General features: G+C 42.8%; 1 protein-coding gene and 2 non-coding genes across 8 annotated transcripts; all 3 read left to right on the top strand.

The window, feature by feature from the left end:
• The first annotated feature begins 832 nt into the window (after nt 1–832).
• ATG16L1 (autophagy related 16 like 1) lies at nt 833–23,472 on the top strand. Of its 6 annotated transcripts, none has more exons than XM_074833548.1 (19): nt 833–1,449; nt 2,325–2,418; nt 4,754–4,859; nt 6,378–6,451; nt 6,655–6,906; nt 7,788–7,853; nt 10,591–10,680; nt 11,436–11,492; nt 11,693–11,740; nt 12,449–12,551; nt 15,024–15,129; nt 15,249–15,319; nt 16,837–16,908; nt 18,927–19,047; nt 19,885–19,990; nt 20,510–20,659; nt 21,063–21,110; nt 21,474–21,575; nt 21,973–23,472. In XM_074833548.1, the coding sequence occupies exons 1-19, from the start codon at nt 1,335–1,337 to the stop codon at nt 22,064–22,066; spliced, it is 1,875 nt and encodes a 624-aa protein (XP_074689649.1). In that variant the 5' UTR covers nt 833–1,334; the 3' UTR covers nt 22,067–23,472. The 6 variants fall into 6 exon arrangements, with proteins under 6 accessions (XP_074689649.1, XP_074689650.1, XP_074689651.1 ...); XM_074833549.1 differs by having other exon boundaries at nt 10,594–10,680; XM_074833550.1 differs by lacking the exon at nt 11,693–11,740 and having other exon boundaries at nt 834–1,449.
• Nucleotides 12,762–13,032, top strand: LOC141927509 (small Cajal body-specific RNA 6). The gene has a single exon (XR_012624468.1).
• On the top strand, nt 15,706–15,968 carry LOC141927510 (small Cajal body-specific RNA 6). Its single transcript, XR_012624469.1, has one exon.
• Nucleotides 23,473–24,029: the final 557 nt, after the last annotated feature.

Genomic DNA, 24,029 nt, shown 5'->3' on the forward strand with positions numbered 1-24,029 from the left:
GTCACGTAGCTCTTGGCTTTGCTAGGTGATGTAATAGCAAAAGCTTTTATTATTCTTTTAGGGAAGCTATTTATGTATGAGTCATGCTTTCTGAAACAGTGTCCTTTCATCCCCCCTTTTAGAAATCTGAAGTATCAGGAGCTCCTAGTAAACCTCTGGCACTCTCTGCATTCCAGTCACTGGAAAAGATAAAGTTGTGTTAATCATATCAATTTCTTTGAGTCGACTTGAATTCCCAGATTCATCCCATCAGACGTACACGGGAGGAAGGGAAGCTATACAGGCTTCAAAGAGCAAGCCAGGATTTCTTCCAGACGGGTGACCTCGGTTAGGGCCGTGCTTTCAGGGCTCCAGACGTTTAGCCGCTTCCTTTCGGTTCAGTTCAGAGGGACTGAGTGGTCAATACTTGAAGAACCCCACTCCCGGGCCCTGCCCAAAGCCACAGGCAGCCCTGTCCGCGCTGGGAGCAGCCCCAGCCACGGGGGCAGAGAGGCTTTCGGTGTCTCCCCGGAGCAGGTGCTACCGGCTGCCGGGAAGGGCGGGAGCGGGGCTGCCCTAGGCACCGACCGGACACTGGTGCCCCCCTCGCTAACGCAGCTGTCGGTACTTATTTCGGCCGGCATGGCAGGGCCCGTACTCTCCCGCGGAGACAGCCCAGCGTCGGCGAAGATTTCTTTTTTTCGCGCCCCAAGCGCAGCGGTCGCTCCCTACAGCAGCCGCCACCGCCGCCTGAGGGACGACCTAGGCTGCGCACATGCGCCTGTGGCAGGGCGGGTAGCGCCCTCTTAAGATGGCGGCACGGGGTGGATGGCGGAGCTCGCCGCTCTCAAGATGGCGGCAGTGGGCGGATGCGCTTCCGGTGGGGGATACAAGATGGCGTGGCGTGAGGCCCCCTTTCCTCTGAAGGGCGTCTGCCTACCCGGCGGTGGAGGCCGACCTCGCGCTCGCACTGCTACCTCGCTGCGGTGCTGCCTGGCACCGGGGAGAAGGGTGGTGTGGCCAACGGCACCGGAGGCGGGCGAGAGGGCGGCGCCAGGCAGCGGCGGGGCAGCCGCTGTCGCCGTTGCGGTGCGCCGCTGAGGGGCGAGGGCCCCTGACAGAGCGCGGCCGCAGCGCCATGGCGGGCGTGGGGCGGCGGCTGCGGGCCGCGCCGGCCGAGCGCCGGCTCTGAGAGGGCGCTCCTCGCCGCCGCACTCGCCCCGCCGCGGGCCGGACACTGGCCTCCCGCCGCCTCCCGGCGCTCCTGCCCGCCTCCCCCTCCCTTCGGCCGCCCTTCGCGGGCCGCGGCCCGGGCGGCGCTCGCCCCCGCTGCCCCTTCCCGCCGCGCCGCGGAGATGGCGTCGGGGCTGCGCGCCGCCGGTTTCCCCCCCTGGAAGCGGCACATCGCGGCGGAGCTACGGCGGCGGGACCGGCTGCAGCGGCAGGCCTTCGAGGAGATCATCGGGCAGTGTAAGTGGGCCGTGGCGGCGCCGCTGCCCCGGCGGGGTCGAGGCCGTGAGGCGCTTTCCTCTCCCTCACCTCCTCGGAAGACGCGGTGGTAAAGGGCCGCTGAGGCCTCGCGTATGTCATTCTCAGAAGACTGGTTGGGAGATATTTGTTAGAACTGAGAAAAGTTGGGCCTTCTACATAATTGAGGAAAATAAGTAGTTGCTTCTCTCAGTTGGCTCAGCCGAGTTTGTGCTGTGGGCAGTGATTGAATGTCTAAATTGTCTGCACAGTTTCAGCTCAGATGTTTGTGGAATTGAGAACAATAGTGCTATTGACTGTGTTCACGAGCTAGCTGTAAAATTTGGAGCTATTCAGGGACCAGCACTTTCTGTTCAGCTCTTAGTTGCCCGTCCTTCTCCTGCCTCAGCTGTGTTGGGAGCAGATGGAAGTGGGGGTCACCTAACAGCTGCTGGCTCACATGCTGAGGTGCTGTATGTTATAGGGGGAAAAGCAAATAAACCTCAGCACGACTCTGCAGTGTTGGATGTGACCAGTTCTCTGGCAGGTCTGTTTTTCTTCTTGCTATCACTTGAGGGGCTATAAAGAGTTTGACCTTTGAACTCTGGTTTTAGTAGATAGGAATACACTTGAGAAGTCTCTATTAAACTTTCGTAAGACCAGTCCCACAGCATCTGAACTAATGAGGAATTCTTGGAGTTGTAGCTGAATACTGCCTTAGCCTGCTGACATCAAAGAGTGCACACTAATGTGGAGACTTACATAATGTTTGGTTGTGCCAGAATAATTAAAGATACTAGATTTTAGCTGGTAGAAGAGGGTGGAAATCTGGTTTTGCTTTTGGGTTATCTTCTCAATTGTACTTTTTGCCCTTTCAGATAACAAGCTACTAGAGAAGTCGGATCTTCATGCGGTGCTGGCTGATAAGCTTCAAGCAGAAAAATATGACATGCAGAGCAGACATGAGATCAGGTATTTAAAATTCCTTTTCTGTCAGTCAGCTGTCAGGCACGCTGTAACCTCAACCATTGTTTGATGCTTTACACAAACAACTTCTAGGTTACTACAGTAACTTGGAATAAAGTGAACTGGGAAATCTGTTGAACTAAAAATAAATCATGACAAACTCTATAAACATGAAATAAAATTACTATATGTTTACAGAATGTAGTGCAGAAAGATCTGACAAAGTTTTGGACAAATTATCACAAACTCAAGGTATGGAGGCGGACTAGCATGAGCTTCTACTTCTGCTCTGTTTGCCTTGTAATGCTTATAATGCTTGTCTGGTGTTAGTTCCTAATGATTATGATACGATTCTTGAAATTATTCAGTCTTATGAGTATTGCAGTGCAGGAAGAAACTGATGTCTTAGTTTCTTTCCATCTGTCTTATCACATAGAAGGGGAGAGTGGAGAAAGTCATGATTGTGAAGTGTCAGCCCTAAATAAGCACCATATGCTAAATAGAATGTGTCGTCTTGCTTTTAGCAGGATTTTTTCAGGAAACTTCCTCTCTAACCTGGGAATAGCACTCTAGTGATGTAGGCAGGGGTCATGCTGCGTATTCCGTTGGCATTTGAATCCACAGCAAACCAATATGCTAGCAGTGTGTCCTTTGGGCAGCATGTAAATACTAGCAGGGAAAGGCTGTTAGGTTCTGCTCTTGGTGTAACTGAAGAAAAGGCAGAGCTAAGTAGCTCAGAATTTCCTACTTCTGTGGGAGTTGCCTATTCTGTTGAAGCTCTTTTTGCAATATAATGCAAAACCGTATGTGTGTGTCTAATTGGGGTACAAACCAAATATAGTTAAGGCTATTGTGTACTGTTATCAGTAATGAAAGAAGAACTCCTGATTTTGCAGGAATTGCAGCGAAAGTGTCAGTGTTTGGCCAGCAGGCTGGAGTTAACACCCATGTGAAAGTTCTCAATAGCTTTCTGATGACTGCAGTTGTCTTGAACCATCTGTAGTTTATGGGAATTTGATTCTGGTTGAACACCTACTCTGAGATGAGGCTGGAGTAAATGAGGATGACAAATGCACAGAAACAGCATCTTCAAAGTAAATACTAAGCTGAACTCTGATACTGTCCTCAGTATATGAGAGTTTTTTGAAACAGAATGAACTCCATAATCCTAGACAGCTGAGGAAAAATGTTTTTACTTATCTTAAGGTCAAGGAGGAATATGTAATTCTGGCTATAGAGGTATGCATGGCCAGAGTTATAGGACATGTTGGATATTACCACAGTACTTGGCTTCCTATCTGTTTGGACAGTTTGGGGAAATGCAGTGTCTTCTAGTACAGTGTTAGTTCAGTGAGGTGGTGTTTGTTTGTTGGTTGTCTTTGAGAAGAGCATTAAGTTACTGATATCACTGTGAGACCTTTCACCTTCTGAACGCGTTATCTATTTCCCACTGGACTGTTATAACACAGAGTGACTGCAGAAACAGATACTTCCAATTACCTTGTTCTGTTTGTGTGGTGTAATGGTGAAGAACTTAAAATTATTATTTTTAAAAGCTGTAATTTAAAATATAACTGCTAACTTGCTCCAAGTCTGTGTGTGTGATATGTATGTGTGCGTATATGCTTTTAAAAACTTGACTTCTGTTCCTGTCTCTGTGCTTTCAGAGACATGAGTGCTAAATGTTACAATCATAGCTGTTTGAGGGGTGATACGTGTGTTCTTCTGGTGTGTAAAAATTCCAGTTTATGTCACAGTACCACCATGTTGTAAAACGCAGTGAAAAAATACCCCAAAACCTTTACACAATAAGAGGCTAGAACATTGTTGGAACAATGGAGAAGCAACTTGCAACACCTGGGACTATAGATCCAAGGGCCTGGGAACATACCCTTGGTCTCCTGGCTTTTGGTTCTGTGTCCTGTATTATGCTCTCTCCAGATATCTAGCATCTTCAAGGTCCACCAGCTCCCTCCAGAACAAATTTGAGGTGGCAAAATATTTGTAATTCTTCCAGAATTTGGAGAGTGTACTTTTAGGACTCAGTTATTTTCATGCGAATTTAAGCAAAGGCTAGTTATCTTTCATTTGAGTTTGAATTCTGTTTAGAAATGTACAAAAAGGTGAATTGAGTCCTCAGTAAATTTAATTTTCCGGTATTATATAATGGCATTTTGTTTGGTGAGAAGTGTGGTGTGGGGGAGCTAGCTGTGGTTTAGTTCATTATGAATGACTCTGATGTAGTATAGAAAATCCAAGGGAGGTAATGTTCTGAGACTAACTGTCAAAGCAATTGGATTCTTGTTTGTGACATCTCTTCTTCCTCTCTCTCAAACTCCAGTCCAGGACATGATGGCACATGGAATGATGCTCAGCTGCAGGAGCTGGCACAGCTGAAGATAAAGCATCAAGAGGAGCTGACAGAGCTGCATAAGAAGCGTGGCGAGGTTAGAAAGTCCTCTTGTGTTCTGTATGGTCTGTATGTGGCCCTTTGTGAACGTGACCTTAATTTTACAAAGCTTACTCATCATCATTTTTTCCTCATTTCATGTACAGTCTTTTTAAGCTCCCCATGTTGATGATTAAAATAAACCAGAGATGGTTAGTCTTTGACGGGGAGGAGATAAGAGCTTACGTTGTCAGCATAGCATGATTTTTAAGAACTGCTTCATTTTGTGTTTCATTATTAGGTTTTTAACTGTGTTTATTAGAGGAAGAAAGAACTGATCCAGATTAGAGCTGCACCTGACCACTAGTTCTACATTGAAAAGACTTTGAATGAGAGAATAGGTGGCTGTGTGTGGTTTCATTTGTCTCACTTCATAGGACCACTGCTCTAAAAAAAGTGGACAGAACAAGCACTAGCACAGGCTGAAAGTGCCATGGTGTTAGACTGAAAAGGGAGTACTTGTTCTGCCATGTAGATGCAGTAGGGAACCCAGGAGTCCCCTAAGCTATGAGGCTTGTGCCTGGAAGGGAGGAAAAGCTGCTATCTCTCTTTTTTTTTTTTTTACGGGAAGGTGTGGAGGCTTCATCAGGGTTTGGGTTTTTAAAACTCACTGCAGTGGATTGAATGAGTCCAGGAGCTAGTACCTGCATGGTACTGTGGACTTATAGGGAAAAGGTGGGAATGACCTGGAAAATGTTATCATGCTCCTTTGATCACACCTCACTGGAGTTGTGAAGCTGCAGTGTCAGTAATTCTGAGCTTCTCAAAGAGGAGACAGTTTCTACAGGAGATGTGCACTAACTAGTCAAAGCACTGCAAATTCCTTCTTCTCCCCCAGCCTGATACCCTAAGCCATCTACCCAGGAGGCACTCTTCTCAGAACTCGGTCTTCCTTCTCCCTGGGCAGCCAAGGCTCTCCGTGCTGCGGGGCTTGCTGCTGCTCACTGCCTAGGGAACTGTGAGCTGGCAGCAGCCGCTCATTATTGTTGGCCTCTGCCCCTCTATTTCCTGTGCACTGCAGAGACTCCACCAGCAACTTTCTTTGTTGGAAAAATCTTCATGAAACCTGCGTTTACAATATGTGAACCACACACGTCTCCTGTAATGGCTGTCCTGGCTGTAACAGGAAGATTTACTGCTTGGTTGTTAGCACTCATTTGTTGGTTTACTTGGCAAATTTTAGTTTCTGAATTGTTTTTTTCACAACTTTAAAAAATAGAATTTCTTCCTAATATACATTGTTTAATGTGACTTGAATAAAGAAACTTTTTGAGGGAAGGGAGTGAGATACCAAAGGACAGTAACTTTTTGATAACTCATTTCTGAAAGTGGATTCCCTGATTCAATGACCTGTGTAATAGGGACAGTAAAAGATCTGTATAGAAAGCTGTAAAAGACCTGTGAGGCTTCATGCTTGTAATAATAGATTGGTCTATACTCTCACTGGTTGCTGCTTAGTGTGCATTATCCAGCTGGCATCCCTGCATTTTGTAATGTAATTTTCTCCTCTCCCTAGTTGGCCCAGTCTGTAATTGATCTGAATAACCAAATGCAGCAGAAGGACAAAGAGATGCAGATGAATGAAGCAAAGTGAGTAAGAACTGTTTTGTCTGTGTGGTTGGTATGAGACCCAGACTTCTGGTTGAGTTATTTATTAGTGTTATAATATTCTCTAGAAGTCCTAGCCATGGGCAAAAAATGCCTTTGTTAGGCATTGTATAAAGAGCACAAAGAAGATGGTATAGCTCCCAAAGGAGATCCTTATTGTTTTGTCTATTTTGTTGCCATTCCAGGATTGCCGAGTATTTGCAGAAGATCTCTGAACTAGAAACAGAGTGCCAGGAATTGCGTAGCAAACTGCAAGATCTTGAGCGAGCTAATCAGACACTGAAAGATGAGTATGATGCTCTCCAGATCACCTTCAATGCCTTGGAGGAGAAACTAAGGAAAACTACTGAAGACAACCAGGAGCTGGTCTCACGTTGGATGGCAGAGAAAGCACAAGAAGCCAATCGTTTGAATGCAGAAAATGAAAAGGATTCAAGGTGAGACTGATGGCCTTTGATAAACTACTTCCCAATATATTTTTGAATACTTAGGAGTGATAGAATAAAACCAGATTTAGTTTTGATCTCTGATATCTCTGTATTCTTGCACAACACAATGAGAGTCCAGAACTTTGTGTTCTTCCTTCTGGCTGACACAGACAGATGCTTTGTGAAAACATTCCTGTCTTTTAAATGAATAAAACATGTTCTTTTGTTTCTTGAGCAACATTTAACTATGGCCTGAAGATCAGAAATCAGATAGAAACTGTGGTTTGGTTTTTTTGCTGGTATTAGATTTGGACATCCCTTGTTCATACTGCATCTTGATACTACTGCTAGTTTTATCCTTTTTTGACTTAAACTTAAGTGGTTTTTGCATTTCACTAAAAGGAGCAGCTGCCATGAGACTAAGCTATGTATAACTTGCAGAAATAAGCTTGTACTTTTTTTTTTTCATGCAAAATAATAATTTTTATTATTCTGAATTGCTTCAGCTTACTTGCCAGCTAAGGATACTTGGAGACTAAGAGCTATAATACAAGTCTCATAGTACTTGGCTGGTTTGTATTATCTTTACTAACATAATCATTATGTTTGCAAGTTTTTGCACTCCAAGCAAATCTACATTCATGTGGGTCATAAAGGGCGGTAGGTACACTTCGCCTTATTGCCTCACTTGATTGATCTTGTCCTTCGCTGTTCACAGTAAGAAAACTGCCTCTCCTGCACTGAGTAACTTGAAAAGCAGGATAAAATTAGGGCTGTGGTTTGATTTTTATTTTCTTAAATCTTATGAAGCCTATCAAAACTGTGCAGGGTAAACTTTGGAATGAGATTAAGGAAACTTACTTTTTTTAAATAACCTTTCTTTTTCTTAGGAGACGACAAGCCAGGCTGCAGAAGGAGCTAGCAGAAGCTGCCAAAGAACCCCTGCCTGTTGAACCGTAAGCAGTCTTGATTTATAGAGTCTCCTTCATCACTTCATGCTTCAATTTTAGGCAGATGCATGATAAATGGTATCTTTGTTATTTCTAAATTTGGTGATGTAGAGGAGTGTTTAAACTTTGGTGTAAAGTCAAAAATGTACAGTAACTGCTTGAACTTCCAGAATAAGGAGCTCTGTTACGACTAAAAATAGATGCTTGGACTGAAAGTCCTAAGAATAGTTCATATGGTGAATATATATTATTATCTCAGTATAAAAACATTTGTTATGTGGTGCCTTTGGTTTTCAGCATAGTTCTTCAATCATGAAACAATGTATTCTGGAGATGCCTGTGTTTTTAAGTGTTAGATTACAAGTATGTTCAAGGATTTCCTGTCAGAACAGGTACTGAGTGAGTTAAGGTGCATGAAAATATATTGATCGCTTCCATACCAGGAGAGATTTATTCTGTAGGGAAAAAATTGATAGATGTGAAGTTACTTTTCCTGGTAAGCCAGAGATAAATCTCTCTGGTCTCTTGTTCTTTTTGCTGTTATGTTTTTTGCTCCTGGGTGATATTTAATCAGCTGACTGAAGTGGGCAGTTGATGCTATAGGCCCTTTGCACCAAGTTGACAGGTTATTGGCACTTGTGTTAGCCAAATCCAGAAAACCTACACCTGCTGCATTGTTCCTGGAAAGCATCGAGACAGTCTTTGGAGCACAGTGTCAGAGCAGGATGCAGGCTTTTCCTTGCTATCTGTTGTCTTTGTTGTAGCATCATGTAATCACGTTGGGTCTCTGTGCTGCACGTCCTTGCACGTGATAGGAGCCATGTATCTGCTCTGGAAGAGGGCCCACGCAAAGGTGGGGTAGGTAGGAAGGGCAGACATAGGGGGAGTATGAGAGAGCTTGTAGCATTTAGAAGGAGTATTGAAATGGCAATTAACAATACAACTAATTAGCACAATTTGCCTTTTTTTTAAGAAATGTTTAAATACTTGCATTTCCTTAGCTTATTGAGGTGTGACTCTCCATGACAAGATTACTGCTGACCTCTGTGTCACAGGCCAGTGGACAGTCCCAAGCCAGAGGACAGTCTTCCCAGCTTGTAAGAATAGTGATATCCCTTTTGTCCACGTTATTTGATGTAAATGCACACGGACTATCTTAGAATATTAAACTCTTCAATAAATAATGTTGCACTGAGAGCGGAAACACACAATGTAATGTCTGTGGCCACTTTCCCCATTAAGCTTCTTCCTATCCATTACCCAAAGCGAGACCTTCTTATCTTAGAGCTAAGCCCAGAGGTAGCTGTAGCATAACAGCTTGAATATTTTACTTCCTGTTGTGGTGGGGATGATGGTCTCAGTGTTTCATAAATCTGATATGAGACACTGAGAAGTTAAAAAGAAGCCCGTTTAAAAAAAAAAGCTTTTGTGAAGTACTCAAACTGTGCTTCACAGTTTTTTTTGATTCCTTCTTTTTGATTTCATAATTTTAGAGAGTTTGTACTGTATAAATGTGCTGTTTACTGAAGGGAAAAATTGCAGTATTTAAAGGAGTGTGCCCTTGTGTTTATATTCGCTTCAAATATATGTTAACATGGGAAGTTCTCTTGCTACATACAGTTTTAACAGCTCAAACTTATCAGCAGAATCTGATAGTGTTTTATTGAAATATCAGCCTGATACTCTCAGAGTATATATTTTCCATAGCCTTTTCATACATAGTGTCCTCCAAAATCTTAGAACTTAAAGTGCAGCTATATTCTGAAGCGAGAGATTAAAAATGGTCCTGTCCTCTTAAATTCTTTTGCAGCTGAGTGTTATCTGATGGCAGGAATGGGTTTATTCCTACTTAATGCTGAAATTAAACTTCCTGTTCAGTCAAATAGCATCAGGTTGATAGAGTGTGTTTAAAAATAGGTTGTCCTGCAAAATCAGCAGTGGAGGAAAAAATCATCATTGAAGGAAAAAATACTAGACTGTCAGAGCCCATGATGACTAATAAGGAAAAACCTTTTAGCATTAGCTGAGTAGTTTAGCTGGATTAATTTATGGTATATGTATTGGAACCTCACACTTCTGTTCAGTTGTACACCAACACTTCAGTTAAGTGAATCAAAACATCCCTCGTACTTAATGGAGCAGCACCTGAAGTAGAACAGTATAGAAAGTATCAGGATGTCTTTGGTGTGGATGAAGAAGGAAAATTCAAACTCTTGTGTGAGTTCTGTGAAAACAGGATATTGCCTATATTCGGGGTTGCAATAACTCATGTTTTTGCTGTTCTGCAACTGTTCCAGCAAATGTAATTCACTCAGTAGCAAAGTCTTGCTCAGATGTGATAGGTTGTCATAATGCTGTATGTAGTGCTGCAAGCTGAAATAAAATGCCTGTAGTAAAAAGCATCTAGAAAGTATGCCTGTCAACGTAAACAGGGGGAGGGGAGTCCAACCCCGTTGTTAGTGAAGAGTGTAATTGGCAGCTGGAAAGAAAACACTGAAATTTAGGTGGTGCAGCATACTTGTTTGCAGACATTGTATGTTGAATGTAGTGTCTCTGGCAGTGACAGTTTGTGTTGTCTGGATCTACCTACATGTTACTACAGCTAAATAAACCCAGATGTGGCTTGGGCACAGACATGGGCTGACCCTGGAGTAGTGTCGTCCGTTCAGTTCGTACATATCCATGGGTGGTTTCCATGGGAAGCTCTGGCCGACTGAAAACGAGGTGTTTTCTCTCACTTCAGCAGGGATGATGATATTGAAGTGCTTGCAGATGAAACCTCTGACACAGCTGAGGAGACATCTCCAGTGCGAGCTGTCAGCCGAACATCCAGGTTTGTAGACCAAGAGATTTTTGTACCGTGTCATTGAGATAGAACAAGGGGTATAAGAGAGTTGGAACAATGTTGGGAATTTTACTTAGGGTTTTTACTTGCCTTTAGCTAGAACACAATTTAGTACTTTCAGAACAGTGTGAAACTCATATGCTGTGTTCTCTGTTACCATGCTTTAGTTTCTGTTTTCCCTTCGATCTTTTAACTAAATTACTAGTGTCTGAAAAATCTGTGTTTAATCTTAAAAACAAAGGTTTAAAAACAAAATAGACAATAAAATGGGTATTACAGTGCCTGTTGTATTATACCTCTGTTACTATACAAGATACCAGTGTGAATTTGCAAATAGCTGGGATTTTGTATTTAGCTGAAATGCTGAAAATAATCTTCAGCTAGTTTAAATGCATCTTTTTCTTCCTCTGAAATAGCAGTGAGTGGAAAGTAAGAGGTAGTTACATGAGAGCACACATTAATTTGGTTGAAACTTCAGACTTGGCAGACTAGTATATCTAAAACCAGTAATTCACAGGGTGGAGGTTGAGGGAAACTGAAGAAACTTCACTCACAAATTATGTTATGAGTTGTAGTTACTGGTGACTTTTGGACTGATGCCTGCCTTTGGTGTTTTATGTCTTTGGACTGGGTCTGCAGGGGAGGGAGTCTTTCCAGAGACTTGTTGCTATGACATGTGTTTGTATTGATCTTTATGTGGAGAAGCTATTCACAAGGTTTAAACCTGTCCTCCCCTCCTTCAGTAAGCGACTCTCCCAGCCAGCTGGAGGCCTTCTGGACTCTATCACTAATATCTTTGGGTAGGTTAGAACACTTTCACCTCTTTGTTTTGTATATTGGTTTCAATGTACACCAACATCTTGGTGGTGCAGGGAATACGGACAAATAATTTCGGCCTTTCCTCTAGCTTCTGCCTTTCTTTTTTTTTTCTTTTTTTGTTCTTCTCAACTACCTGTTTCTTCCATCTTGCCGTGTGCTGACCTCTGACCTTTCCCTCCAGTCTGTCTGAGTCTCCCCTTTTGGGACATCAATCTTCTGATGCTGCCAGGTGAAAAACATTATCCACTCTTAGTCCAGCATGTGATTGTATTCCATTGAAGTAACATGGAACCCAGCTGCGTTATCCTGATTAGATTTCAGATGTTGATAGCACTGGCTAGAAACTGTCTACAGTTAGAGAGGCAATGAGCCCCTCTTTGTGGAGAGAACACTTGGGGTTTGCTCTTACTTTCCACTGCACTTTGCTCCTTTAATAGGTTTATTTAAAATAAGTTGTTGGGTTCTGTGCTTAGTGTCCAGAGTGGAGCCAGTCCTTTTAAGTTAAGCTCTGCATTAGGTGGACAGTCTTTGCTTAAGTGGTACAGCCTGAGCTTTTGAGTGGAGCATTTTGCTGCCTGGATGTAGTGCTGCAAAGGTGTTGAGTCTCCCTAGACAATACTGATGGAGTTGCAGTCTCTCCAGCTGAACTCAACTGTAGTCAGTCCCATGCTCCTCCTTCTGATTAAAAAAAGGTGACTGCTCCAAAGTGAGGTCAGGTATCTTATCTGGCATACTATGAAATACCTAAAGCCACAAGTGGATGTAGTTATATGACAAATGTAATTTTTGAAAGATGGGATAAAAGAAAGTTAAACTCCTTTCCCCATTTTTTAATTGCTGTACAGTGTAGTTAAGTGACAGGTACAGATCTGGATGAACTCAAGAGAAACAGCATTCACTTCTTGTTTTAAACTCTTTCTGCTTTGTTTCATCTCAGGAGGCGTTCTTTGTCCTCGTTCCCTGCTCCCCAGGATAATGTAGAGCCACATCCAGGTGCCAGTAAAGAAGTGAGAGTGCCCACTACTGCCATATGTGTCTTTGTAAGTATAGAAGGAATTCCTGGTTTTACCATTCCTTTTACTGTCTTTGGAGGAAGTGACTCCCATCTGTGGGAACCGATGTCCTGAAACTCTTATCGATTAACACTGCCAAACAAGAAGGAATTCTTGATTTGGTAGCATAGTTCATCCCATTTAATTCTTAGCCCGGATGCTTCTCAGAGCCAGTGTGCCTGTTGTCTGTCTTTCTGAGGTCAATGATGTCTAGTAAAAGGTCTGAGGGCACAGGGGAATTACACTCCATTACCCTCTTGGCTCCCAGCAGTCCCTGTTCTGTCATGCCATAGTAGAGCTATGATTGAGGAAGAGATTGCTGACAGTTTGGGATTAATTCAGTTCCAGTTCTCCACAGTGAAGGGAGTTGTGGCACTGAATGTCATCCAACAGAACTGATTAAGAGGGGCTGCTGGTAGTGGAGTGTCTGCATTTGTTGTGTGTGATCTAAAGTTTTCAAGCTGAGACCTCCTTTATGTGTTGCTTCTGTGAAGGGCATTGCCTTCTGAATGAAAGATACTGTGGTAAATTGTCTTGTAATGCAGCTACTCGTTTTTCCTCTTGAGCTTTCTTAGGCACTGCAGTTCTGGATATGGATATTTCATGGATATGAAATGACTTGTGTTTTTCATCCAGATTAACAGAGTGGCTCACTGCAGCATGGAGGCTTGTGTATTCCTAGCCTGCCCTGTTACCATCTCCTCTAGTGACAGTCATGGGGTAGAGGGAGTAGCAATGTTACCTTAAGTGAGAATAGGGTCATAACTTAAGTGATAGTCTGGAGCTGACTTGAGTAGGGAGCATCAGAGGAGAGAGGTGTTCATGGCTTTGGTATGTGTTGCAGCCTCTCTCCTCCTGGCTGTGTCAGCAAGCGCACTTGATTAATAGATGTAAATCCTGGCCAACTTCATCATAAAAGGTATTACAAATCTGTATATATGACCTTTTCAAGAACCATGTGAGAGGTTATGTTGTTTTCACCTTTTGGTCTTCTGTAATGCCATCTGAACTTCCAAGAGCAGTGCAACCTCTCTACCCCATACAGAGGGGCAAACCACGGCAGACTGTGCTGACCCCTAGTCTCCGCAATGTGGGGAATGCTGCCCCGTTCCAATTCCCCATCTTGCAGCAGGAGTAGGAACAGCCCGTCAGACTGTGGCAGTGTGGAGGTGATGTGCGGTTAGCACAGCAATATTAGAAGGAAAAAGTCCTGGCTCATTTCATAGGAATCCATGTTTCTTCTGGAGATGATCTGTGCTGGTTTAGCTCCTGTGTTTGGAGCCCAGGTGGAGTGTAAGGACATGTCTAGGTCCAGCAGAGCATTCCAGGAATGAATGCAAGGACTCTGTGCCAGAGGTTTGGTGGATACAGGGAGCAGACCAGGCTCACTTCTGGAGAGATGAGTAGAACGGGCTTGGGAGGGTGGAGGAGATAGTCGCTTCAGCCATCTTTCTTGGGCATAGTTTCTAGGCAAGACCTTTGACCAGTTTTGTTCTGAATGGCTCTTCTGCACTTGTAGAAAGATCAGATTTGAAGTGTGATGACCCCTAAATATGAGCTGGCAGACCAAGTTCAAGCAGCAAGTTCCAGAAAAATACAAGTTTCCAAAAAAACTGATTTTGAAAGAGCAGTTACTGAAAATACTTAAAAAGGAATGCAGCAAATGACTTAAGAATGTGGTACTAATACTGTGTGGGTAAGTAGTATAAAGCTGTGAAATTAACAGGGGGAAAAAAGAAGGAAGGAGTCTTAAAATTCTCATAGGTTTTAAAAGGTTAAAAATCACCGTTAAGTGACCAACTCAAGCTTCAAAACATTAAGCTGTGAGAGAGCAGGGGTGTCACTGCAACTGCAGATTGGAACCACTGCTTAAGCCCAAACAACCTCTGGTACTACTTAATCACCAATCTAAAGTAGCATTGTCACCAATACACTCAATGAATGCAGTTAATCTGTTACACTGTTTTCTAGCAGATTTTCCTAACTCAAGCCTGCCTTGAGTGCTCTGTGGTTGCATGAACTGATTGGATCGTCTTCCACGGCTGGCTCTAGATGGCGAAATGAAAAGCTAATTTCCTTCTACAGCATATCCCCTCTTAATGTTTTCTGTCCTTTCCTTAATTTTTTTCTGGTGTAACTTAAAATCCTTACCTTATAAAGCCTAAAATTATGAAGTGTTGTAAGGCTTCTGGCAGTTTATTATCACTATTGAGACCTTGCTAGTGTTTTTCTTTATGTGCTTTTGTTTTTTTCTTTAGATAAGGATCAGCCTTTCTGCTGTTTGTACACCACTGACCATAGTAGAGTTTCAGTCTGTGGCTTTGTTTCCTATATACTGCTGAAAGATCTACAGCTGTGGTTCTGCGTAACCTTTTAAGTTCTATAGCTTTCTAATCTGTGGTATTTTGGGTCTGTGCTAATTCCATTTTGGGTGGCTGTTCTGTTCCTCCCACTCCTCAGGATGCACATGATGGGGAGGTGAACGCAGTGCAGTTCAGCCCTGGCTCCCGGTTGCTAGCAACAGGAGGCATGGACCGGAGGGTTAAGCTTTGGGAAGTCTTGGGAGGTAAACTTTTTTGCTTTGGGGTACGGCGGGATGCTAAGCAAACTCATGTTACAGTTCGCTTTGTGGCAGCTTCTGTTCTAATCCATTGTTTTAAATTTTGTTCATCTTTCTCTGTGCAGATAGGTGTGAGCCCAAAGGTTCCCTCTCTGGTAGTAACGCCGGGATTACAAGCATAGAATTTGATAGTGCTGTGAGTATCTGTGCAATATTCACTGTTCGTGATTGTGAATGAGTTAACTGAATTGTTGTGCTCTATCAATTTCCATTCTAACACTTTGAAAAGTTACCTAAGAAATTAGTTTAAATACTTAGGAGAGTAACTACAAATAGTTAAAAATTGTACAAAAAAAAAAAATCTTTATTTGATATGCTGGAGCCTATAATGCTTTACAATTCAGGAGATGATATGCAGCTCAGACATGGGCTATTATGATAAAATTACAGTAGAATACACTAGGCTTTGTCTAAAGTAAGAAATTAGTCTTCAGCTTCCCACTAAAGCTGGCATAACAGCACAAAAGCAAATACACTTAGACTTTAATTCTGTGAAGTTTATTTCCATAAGTGTTCTGTTGAGGTCTGTGATGAATAGTAAAAGGTCTGATTATCCTAAGACTTGCACTTCCATGACCTTTTCTCCCAGCAGTTTCTCACCAGTCACAGCACAGTAATGGTGTGGCTGGCAGAGTGTTTGCTGACAGCTTGTGATGTGTTCAGTTCATGTTAACCTGCAGTATTGGAGACATGACTGGGATCGGCATCCAACAGTCTCACTTGAAGGAGTTTGGGGTCTTGGAGTGTTGTAACTGGACATGTGATCTGACTTTTCTGCTGAGACCTCTCCCATAACGGTGCTTTACTGCATAGACAGTAGACCAAAGATGGTATCATTTCTTCTATTTGGTGATTCTTTGTGCTAAACTTTATTGATACGCACCAAAAAGGATCCTTCCTTTGGACACTGACCAGCTCATTAGAGACTTGTTGGCACTGTTAATCTGCAGGAGAGACTAGTTCTGATTTTTGCAAGCTGCTTGAACACATTTGAGGTGAGAACTGCCTGAGGCAAGATGCTAATAGGCTCTAAGGATTCAGGAAAGTCTTTTGAGAGGGACAGGAGTGCAAGCATGAATCTTGTGGTGTCCATTCTCCATCATGGATGACTTGGAAGAGCCCTAAGCCTAAATCCATGAACAAGTCAATCTGTGTCTCCTTGGACAGATTTAGGTTTTGGAATCGTGGTTTAAAATGTTAGAATTGTAATGAAAATTGGAATAATTGGGCTAATGCCACTCTGAGGCCTACTAAGCAGTAGGAGTAGCTGATGCAGGGCTCTTTCCCTGTCAAAAATCAAAAAAGAGGAAAAAACCCCATAATAACTGCAGGTAAGCTAGAACCTGTTTCCCCACTACAGCAGAAGGGAAAGGAGAATGTCCTTTCTGGTCTCGTTACTGTTACTCCTTTCGTCTATAGTCATGATTCTACAAATCACTGACACATTTTGATGAGAAGAAAAAGCCATAGCCTTTTTGAAAGTTGTTAGACTAGCTTTCCTTACTGTATATGCTGCTGTGCTTTTGGTTTTGTTCTTTTTTTCCCTTGGCAATATAGCATTAATAAGCTTTTAATGATTTATTGGAAATACTTTAGAGTTTAATTTGAATATCGACTTGCAGAAGTAGCTTTAAATTAATCTTGTGTTCACAGGGTTCTTACCTCTTAGCAGCTTCAAATGACTTTGCCAGCAGAATCTGGACAGTTGATGACAATCGATTACGGGTAAGTCTCTTGAAGCCAAAGCAGTACTGAGGCTGTTTGTCTTGTATTGCCAGTTTTGTCTAGTAGGGATGTGGCAATTTTGGAAGTTGGGCACTTACAGACACTTCTGATAATTCTTTTTGTTAACAGATCTAAAATACAGTATTGGTCTCTGCACAGCCTTGCAGGAAACTCCAGTTACTGCCTATTTTCACAATACAGCCCCTGGGCTACAAAAACCTTACTACATAAACCCAATACACTTTCCACCTTCCTTTGTGGAAATTTAAATGCTTCTTATGGTTTATGGAGAACAACGTCAGTGTTTTAGCCTCAATCCAAGGAGAGGAGTGCTGATGGAGGGTTTGCAGAAGACAAAGAGGGATTTTTTTTTTGTTTGTCAGGTGCAGCATTCTTGAAAAGGAGTCCTTTGCCTAGCTGTTATAGGCAGGAAGTCTAAAAGTGTGTGACTTTATTCTCAGTGTCTTTTGAAAGATTCTTCCTCTCCTCCCGACTACTTTGTACTCACGTTCTTCTCCAACACTTAGCTCTAGTTTAAAGAAGGATTCACATTTGACCAAAAGAAAAGTTTATTTTCAGCTAAGAGGGTTTTCTTGTCATTCCTATGTACAGTTTTCCTCAATTTTTATTTTAGAAAGATGCTACTTTGTTCTGAATCTTCTGACATTTCAATTCTTGGTTATAGCCTACAGTTGCATTGTGATTCACTGGGTAGTTCTCAGTGTGGAGGTGTCAGGCCTCATTTAGGCAAGTGAAGAATATCAGTTCTTTTGTAGCTTCTGTTTGGCTGCAAGACCTACAATTGCATGTGAATGATAGTAAATAGAAGTTTAGCAGACTACAGATTACTCACTACAAAAAGTTAGTTATCCTTGCAAACATCCACCTGGCTTCACAGTATCTTCCTGTAATTTTTTTGTGTCCTTGGTGACTACTAGCTTTGGGCAAGTGCATTCACTGTTCTCTGAGATAAGATAGTGCGTTCTTTGTTGTGAGTGGGTGTGATACAGATTTGTCATGGCTTGCACATAAGCAGGAGACAGGAGAGCTGAAATCAAAGTAAATTTTGCCACAAACTCCCTACTTAAATGCAAATATCTGTACATGGTGATGGTGCAGCAAGAGCAAAAGAGAGATGCAGAGTGAAAGTGTAGAACCTCCTTTCTGGAGTTTGTGTCCTTTCTTAAAGCAAAGTGGTCTTTATGGGATGATTTGTTCTTTCAGAGTTTGTGTTGTGTATCAGGTTTGTTTTTTTCCAAACTTTGCTCATGTTCCTTTCCATTCTTGAGGGTTTTTCTTTTGTATTTCCCAAGCCCAGATTGCATTGTATAATTTGATAGTCCTTTTGAGTATTTAAAAAAAACCTTAACTATATGCCAAAGATTTCCCTCTGGTTTTTCACAACTCTTACTTCAGTCATTCATTATCTCTTTTGTAATTTAGTATGTAAATATTCAGCAGTTTGAGGTGAGTGATGTTCATGTTCTTAGTCCCACAGAGCTTACCCCTGCTGTAGGGAGTTTTTCTGAAACCTCTGGTTGTCTCAGCTTTCAGACTTGAAGAGGTAACAACAGTTGAGACTAGATACCCTCTTGTATCCTTGAGAGAAGCCATTATAAAAACCTGAAGGCATAATTACAATTTTCACCATGCTTTTTAACCCCTTCTCCTCATTGCTCCTGCAAGGCTGTGTTGCAGTTGCCATCTGTCCGTGAAGTGTAGGTGTATGGAGTGTTGAGGAAGAGAGCTCACAAGTTCCCTGAGCAGCTAGAGGAACTGCAGCCTTAGAGGTGTCTCCCAGCTTCAGACTGAACTTTGTGGCACTTAACGCTCCTACTCAGTGTTAATTAATCTCTGTTTAACTAGAATAGATTTTTTTTTTCTCAAAGCAACGTGGTAGACATGCAAGTTACGATTTAAGATTGTCTTTGAGTTGTTAAATAGCAGAACTAGTAAGCTACAAGGAAAGGGAGCAAGTGGAACTGTGCAATTTTACCATGTAAATCTCTCGTCATCAGCACACCCTGACAGGTCACAGCGGTAAAGTTCTGTCAGCCAAGTTCTTGCTGGACAATGCACGCATTGTTTCGGGAAGTCATGACCGGACCCTCAAGCTCTGGGACCTCCGCAGCAAAGTTTGTAAGGAAACCTAACTTCTGTCTTCCATCCATCTGCTGAATGTAAACGGACATCAACCAGATTATTTCATTTTACTTGCTAATCTAAAAAAGCAAAAACTAGCAGCCATGCCATCTTCTGTTATTCAAGTAATCGGATTCCTTCTGCCTGTTACCTGAAATAAGAATAAGAAATCACGTGTATGCAGGAAGCACTGTTAATGCTATTACATTAACAGCAGCTGTGTTCTGATGAGTGTTCTTTGTTTACTAGGCTGAGGGTGGGTATTTTATTCTTCCACTAAAAACTTGAAGCCAGGTCAGAGTGTTTAACCCTGAGGTGGATAGAAATATCTCTTGGAAATGTACCAAAAATGTCAACATCTCAAATGAAGGAAATGCTAAGGAAATGCTAGGATCCAGATCTTTCTCTGGGAGAAACACCTTATTTCATTGGCTTTTCTCCTGTTGATGGCTCTTAAACCTGCTTGTGCTGAGAGAGGAGATTCAAGGTTACCTTGATCCCTGGACCGCAAGCGCAGGTCAAGGAGACAGTTTCATGTTGTTTAACAGTAGCAAATTATAGCTGTCTAAATACAAAGTGGAAGTAAAGCAGCTGTCATGGGAGCATTTAAAGGGATATTAGCCACAGCAAAGGAGATTGAGAAGGACAGAGAGGTTGTTGAAGACTTAAGTCAGGATTAGTGTAAGACAGAGTTTGTCTGCCCTGTGGCACTCCTCGGACACTGCTCTGTGTGGCCACTGTGTGTGTGTGGTATAATGATCATTTTCTGTCTCTGTTTTCATCAGTTTGTACAGTATAAATTTCAGTGTGTCACCATTGGTTTATCCTTTTTAGGTATAAAAACAGTGTTTGCAGGATCTAGCTGCAATGACATCGTATGTACTGAGCAATGTGTAATGAGTGGACATTTTGATAAGAAAATTCGTTTCTGGGACATCAGGTAAAACTACTGTAAGAGAGCTTATAGTGTAGGAATGGTTATGGGATTGCTGTCTGAGTATAATCTGAACTAGGGAGCTCTTTCTGAGCTTGGAAGCTAATGAGACTGAAGAGTTGCAGAAGGCCACTGAAAGAGACTTTTGTTACTACTTTTATTCTGTTTGGTGTTTTGGGTTTGGGACTTTTTTGGGGGGGGATGCCATTTCTTTTCTGAAAAGGCAGTCTGCTTTCCTGTAAATATTTTGCATTGGTCAGTAGTTGCCATTCTAGATGTCATTTAGCTTTTCAGAGGGTGGGACTGTGAGGAAGGTAGTATCTAGCTAGTGGCTGGAAATATAATCCACAAGGTGAGATCTAGCTTGGGAAAGAATCAAAATGTGAGAATAAACCAGTGATCCTTTATCTCCTCTTCTTCCACATTGGGACGAGTCAAAGTGTTGATGCAGTGGTTTGGCTTCTGAATCCTGGTTTACTCTTTCTTTTTTCTTTCTCTTCTCTTTTTTTTCCTTTCTGTCTTTAGGACTGAAAGCATAGTAAAAGAACTGGAGCTGCTTGGAAGAATCACAGCTCTGGACCTGAACTCAGAGCGAACAGAGCTTTTGACCTGTTCCCGTGATGATCTACTAAAGATCATTGATCTGCGGGTTGGTGCTGTCAAGCAGACGTTCAGGTGATTGTGTTCTCCACAAGAACATTATGAATTTCAGAACTTTGGATTGTGGATTGCCCTCAGTGCTGGAGTGTTTTCAGTATCTCTATGGAGAGAGAAGTCTCCTAACTTTTGTTCTACGTGGGTAGCAAAGTTCTTTAGAGTATAACAGCAAAGATCTGCTCTGGTGGATCTTTTCATTTACCTCTTTAAAGATAGCTTGGCTTAGAAGTCTTTGGCCAAAAGGAAAGAATTTCTTCAGATACAATTGAGAAGGAAGGGGTATGAGAAATGTGAATTGTGATAAAGGGATACTGGAGCTTATTCCAAACCACGTAGAAATCCTTACGATGCTCTTTAGTGAGAACCTGGAAGTCCATCTCCTTATAAGTTAATTTACAATTATCTGATTCTAACTTTTCAGCGCCCAGGGATTCAAATGTGGCTCTGACTGGACGAGAGTTGTGTTCAGGTAAGGTCAGATACAAGAAAGATATCTGATAAGTCCTTCCCCAGCAAAAGTGAGTGATTCCTGGTGCTTGACTGCATTGTCCCTGCTTACAGCTAGAAAAACTGGGGTAGAGTTTGTGATTTGGCCAAGGTTACCTCTTAGTAAGAGTGTGTTTGTAGATGTTGATCCAGTGTCTTGGAAACTTTCTGATTTCAAAGTGCTCTCACCTCTTCAATGTTAGCAGCTGGCAACACATAACTCTTAAAAGACTCTTTAATGCCACGTTGCTTGCTGAGGAAGTTGCGGGTGGAATGATGATGTGTGCTGATAAATTGCTGACTGGAAAATTGTTCTCTACGTTCTGCACCTTCTCTGATCTCATAGCCCTGATGGTAACTATGTGGCTGCTGGTTCAGCTGATGGGGCCCTCTACGTTTGGAATGTGCTCACTGGGAAGTTGGAGAGGACGCTTGCAAAGCATCACAGGTGAGGGGAAGCTGGCCGTGTAATCTGAAGTGGGGATCTGGCTTGTGAATCTTGCTGAGCTATGGAAGAATTGTAGTCATACAGCTTTGCAACTTATGTTGGTGTGTGAGAATTTTTAATATGCAGATTCTTTGTGGATTCACGGCAGTATTCTCTAGATTGAATTAAGGTTAGGTTTGTTATTGTTCAACTTAAACTGAGATATGATTCTAATAAAGTACATTTAATATATTCTGAAGAAACTGTATCTCTTAGGCTTATTAAACACTGGAGTCTCTTGAGAGCTGAGAGAGTGCTTTTTCTTCAGTAGTCAGAATACTATAATATTTCATTGCAGTGTTAAGCCCTGTTGTGGAATTCAGCTCTTTTGTAAATTTATACCTGGCTTCCATTTCAGTTCTTCTATCAACGCAGTCGCATGGTCGCCAGCGGGTGCCCATGTGGTCAGTGTGGACAAAGGGAATAAGGCTGTCCTGTGGGCTGAATTTTGACTGGGCGGAGGGCAAAAGGCCGTGTCCAGCGCATCTGTGGATGGTGGTGCTGGTCCATGGCTGAACAGAATGGAGACCCGAGCCCAGATCCATCCGGAGTTGGGATATTAACAAGCGCATGGGCTTCACTTTCCAGAGGAAAGTTCTAAAGCAGTGGAGAAGGAGCCTGAGGCAGAGACTTCTCATGGCTGTAACTGCACTGTGGCACTCGGACTCAGCAAGGGATTAGCTGTTCTGGATGGAGAATGCTACTTAGTCATGCCTTTACATGCAGTATCTATGCACCATGTGGAGCTGAAGATACTAGCGGGATTCCTCACGAGACAGCTGTGCCAAATACCATGTCACACAAATGTATCTGCAGCACTTCTGAGTTGGAAATGTTGGAAAGAAGTTACTGTGTATGCTGACGTAATACGTGTCCTGTCTCCTGTGTTCTGTTCTTGTGGCCTAGTTCAGGCATGGGGTGAGGAGATCCTGAAACATGGACAGGTCGTAGGCAGTCTGAAGTGGTGGAACAGCTTTTAAAGAGTCTCCCCTGGCTCTGGCAGCTCTGCCTTTGAGTTACCAGCTCAATTCAGATCTGCTCTGATCCCGACAGGTTCTCCAGCACTGTCATGTGAACGCTTTGTACCCGTTTCACCTGTTCTGAAGGCAGTGGTCCATTCTTCAGGGCTTCTGCACCCTTTTCTTAAAATGCCCTTCAACAGCTTGGGTATCACAAAATAGGAGATTTTTAATCTTTTTATTCCACAGGCAGTTTGGTTACAGGGTGCGAGGAGAGAGAAGTTCAACTTCCGTTGTGCTGCTGTGATAAGGAATGTAGTCATACTGTGACTTCAGTACCAGAATATAGATATTTGGTCCCTTTTTCTGTTCATCCGTCCTGTCCTGGCGGCTGTCAGTAGAACACAGGGGAGCAGTGGGGCTAACTCCCAAATCCGTTGTTTTGGTGCTGGCAATTCCAGGCCACTTGCCCCCTTATGAGCACACGTGCAATATTCCTGTTTGCGCTGGAGCCCTCTCTGTGCTACGGAGCAGTGTCTTGGCTCTGTCCCTCTTTAAGCATCCAAAACCATGATGTGGCTGGGTGTGAGCTACCTGGCATAACTTTATCCAGCCAAACCTTTCCACATCGTCTGGGCCTCAAGACAAGCCACCAGCGTTTTATTGCCTTTTATTTGCACTTTATTTTCTTCTTTCCCAATAGTGTTTTACTAAGGAAGTATGTTCTTTGGAGGGGCTCGATTAGGGGGCAGCTGCTAAACAGGCATCTCTCTAACCTAGCCTTTTGTTCAGACACTTTCTGCAGAGGGGAATTAGAGTATATGGGGCAAAGTTTTTATTTATTCAGCTGCCCATAAGAACTTGATTGTAAATAAACCTGTGTTCTGCTTTTAAAACCCCATAGTGCTCTGATTCATTTATTTGTGTGTCTCTTTGAGATCTTGTTCTGAATGAGTGAAGAGGGGAACCTGAAACGTGTTTTTCAGTGCTGTGTTTTCCTGAAGTGTGGATTTGGGCTCAGCGCATTGTGGGATTTGGTGTAGAGGGGGAAAGAGGATAATGCTCTTAACATGAAGCTGGATGTCCTGCAGATACAACCTGGTCTTGCCCTGTCTCAGGAATACTACCTTGAGACTGCAGGAAGTTACCACGTTGAACAAGTGCCCCTGTCCTTGAAAGGTTGATGTATTCTTGGATGTTTGGGATAAATGACTGAACTGAGAAAATCAGTATCTGTGTATCAGACACTACTGAAAATACAAAGCTTTGTTTGCTGTGATAGCTTGACTGCTACCTTGTTAAATTTTTAAGCCACTATTAGGAGTTGCATGTTTCTTTAAAAGCACCAAAACCCTCGTTGGAGGCAGTGCTCTGGTTCCTGCTTCGCAGCAATGAAGCAAAGCTTTCAGCTGTTTGATGTACAAAGTTCATATGGAGTTAAGAGCCATCACTGACC

The sequence above is a fragment of the Strix aluco genome, chromosome 9, assembly GCF_031877795.1.
Source record: "Strix aluco isolate bStrAlu1 chromosome 9, bStrAlu1.hap1, whole genome shotgun sequence".
Taxonomy (NCBI): domain Eukaryota; kingdom Metazoa; phylum Chordata; class Aves; order Strigiformes; family Strigidae; genus Strix; species Strix aluco.

Bases quoted from the DNA above. Each gene is read 5' to 3' on its own strand.
- ATG16L1 (XM_074833548.1), top strand. From the start codon at position 1,335: ATGGCGTCGGGGCTGCGCGCCGCCGGTTTCCCCCCCTGGAAGCGGCAC. The intron at 11,741-12,448 runs GTGAAAAACATT...GTTTCATCTCAG, and splicing joins CAATCTTCTGATGCTGCCAG to GAGGCGTTCTTTGTCCTCGT. The intron at 20,660-21,062 runs GTGATTGTGTTC...CTAACTTTTCAG, and splicing joins GCTGTCAAGCAGACGTTCAG to CGCCCAGGGATTCAAATGTG.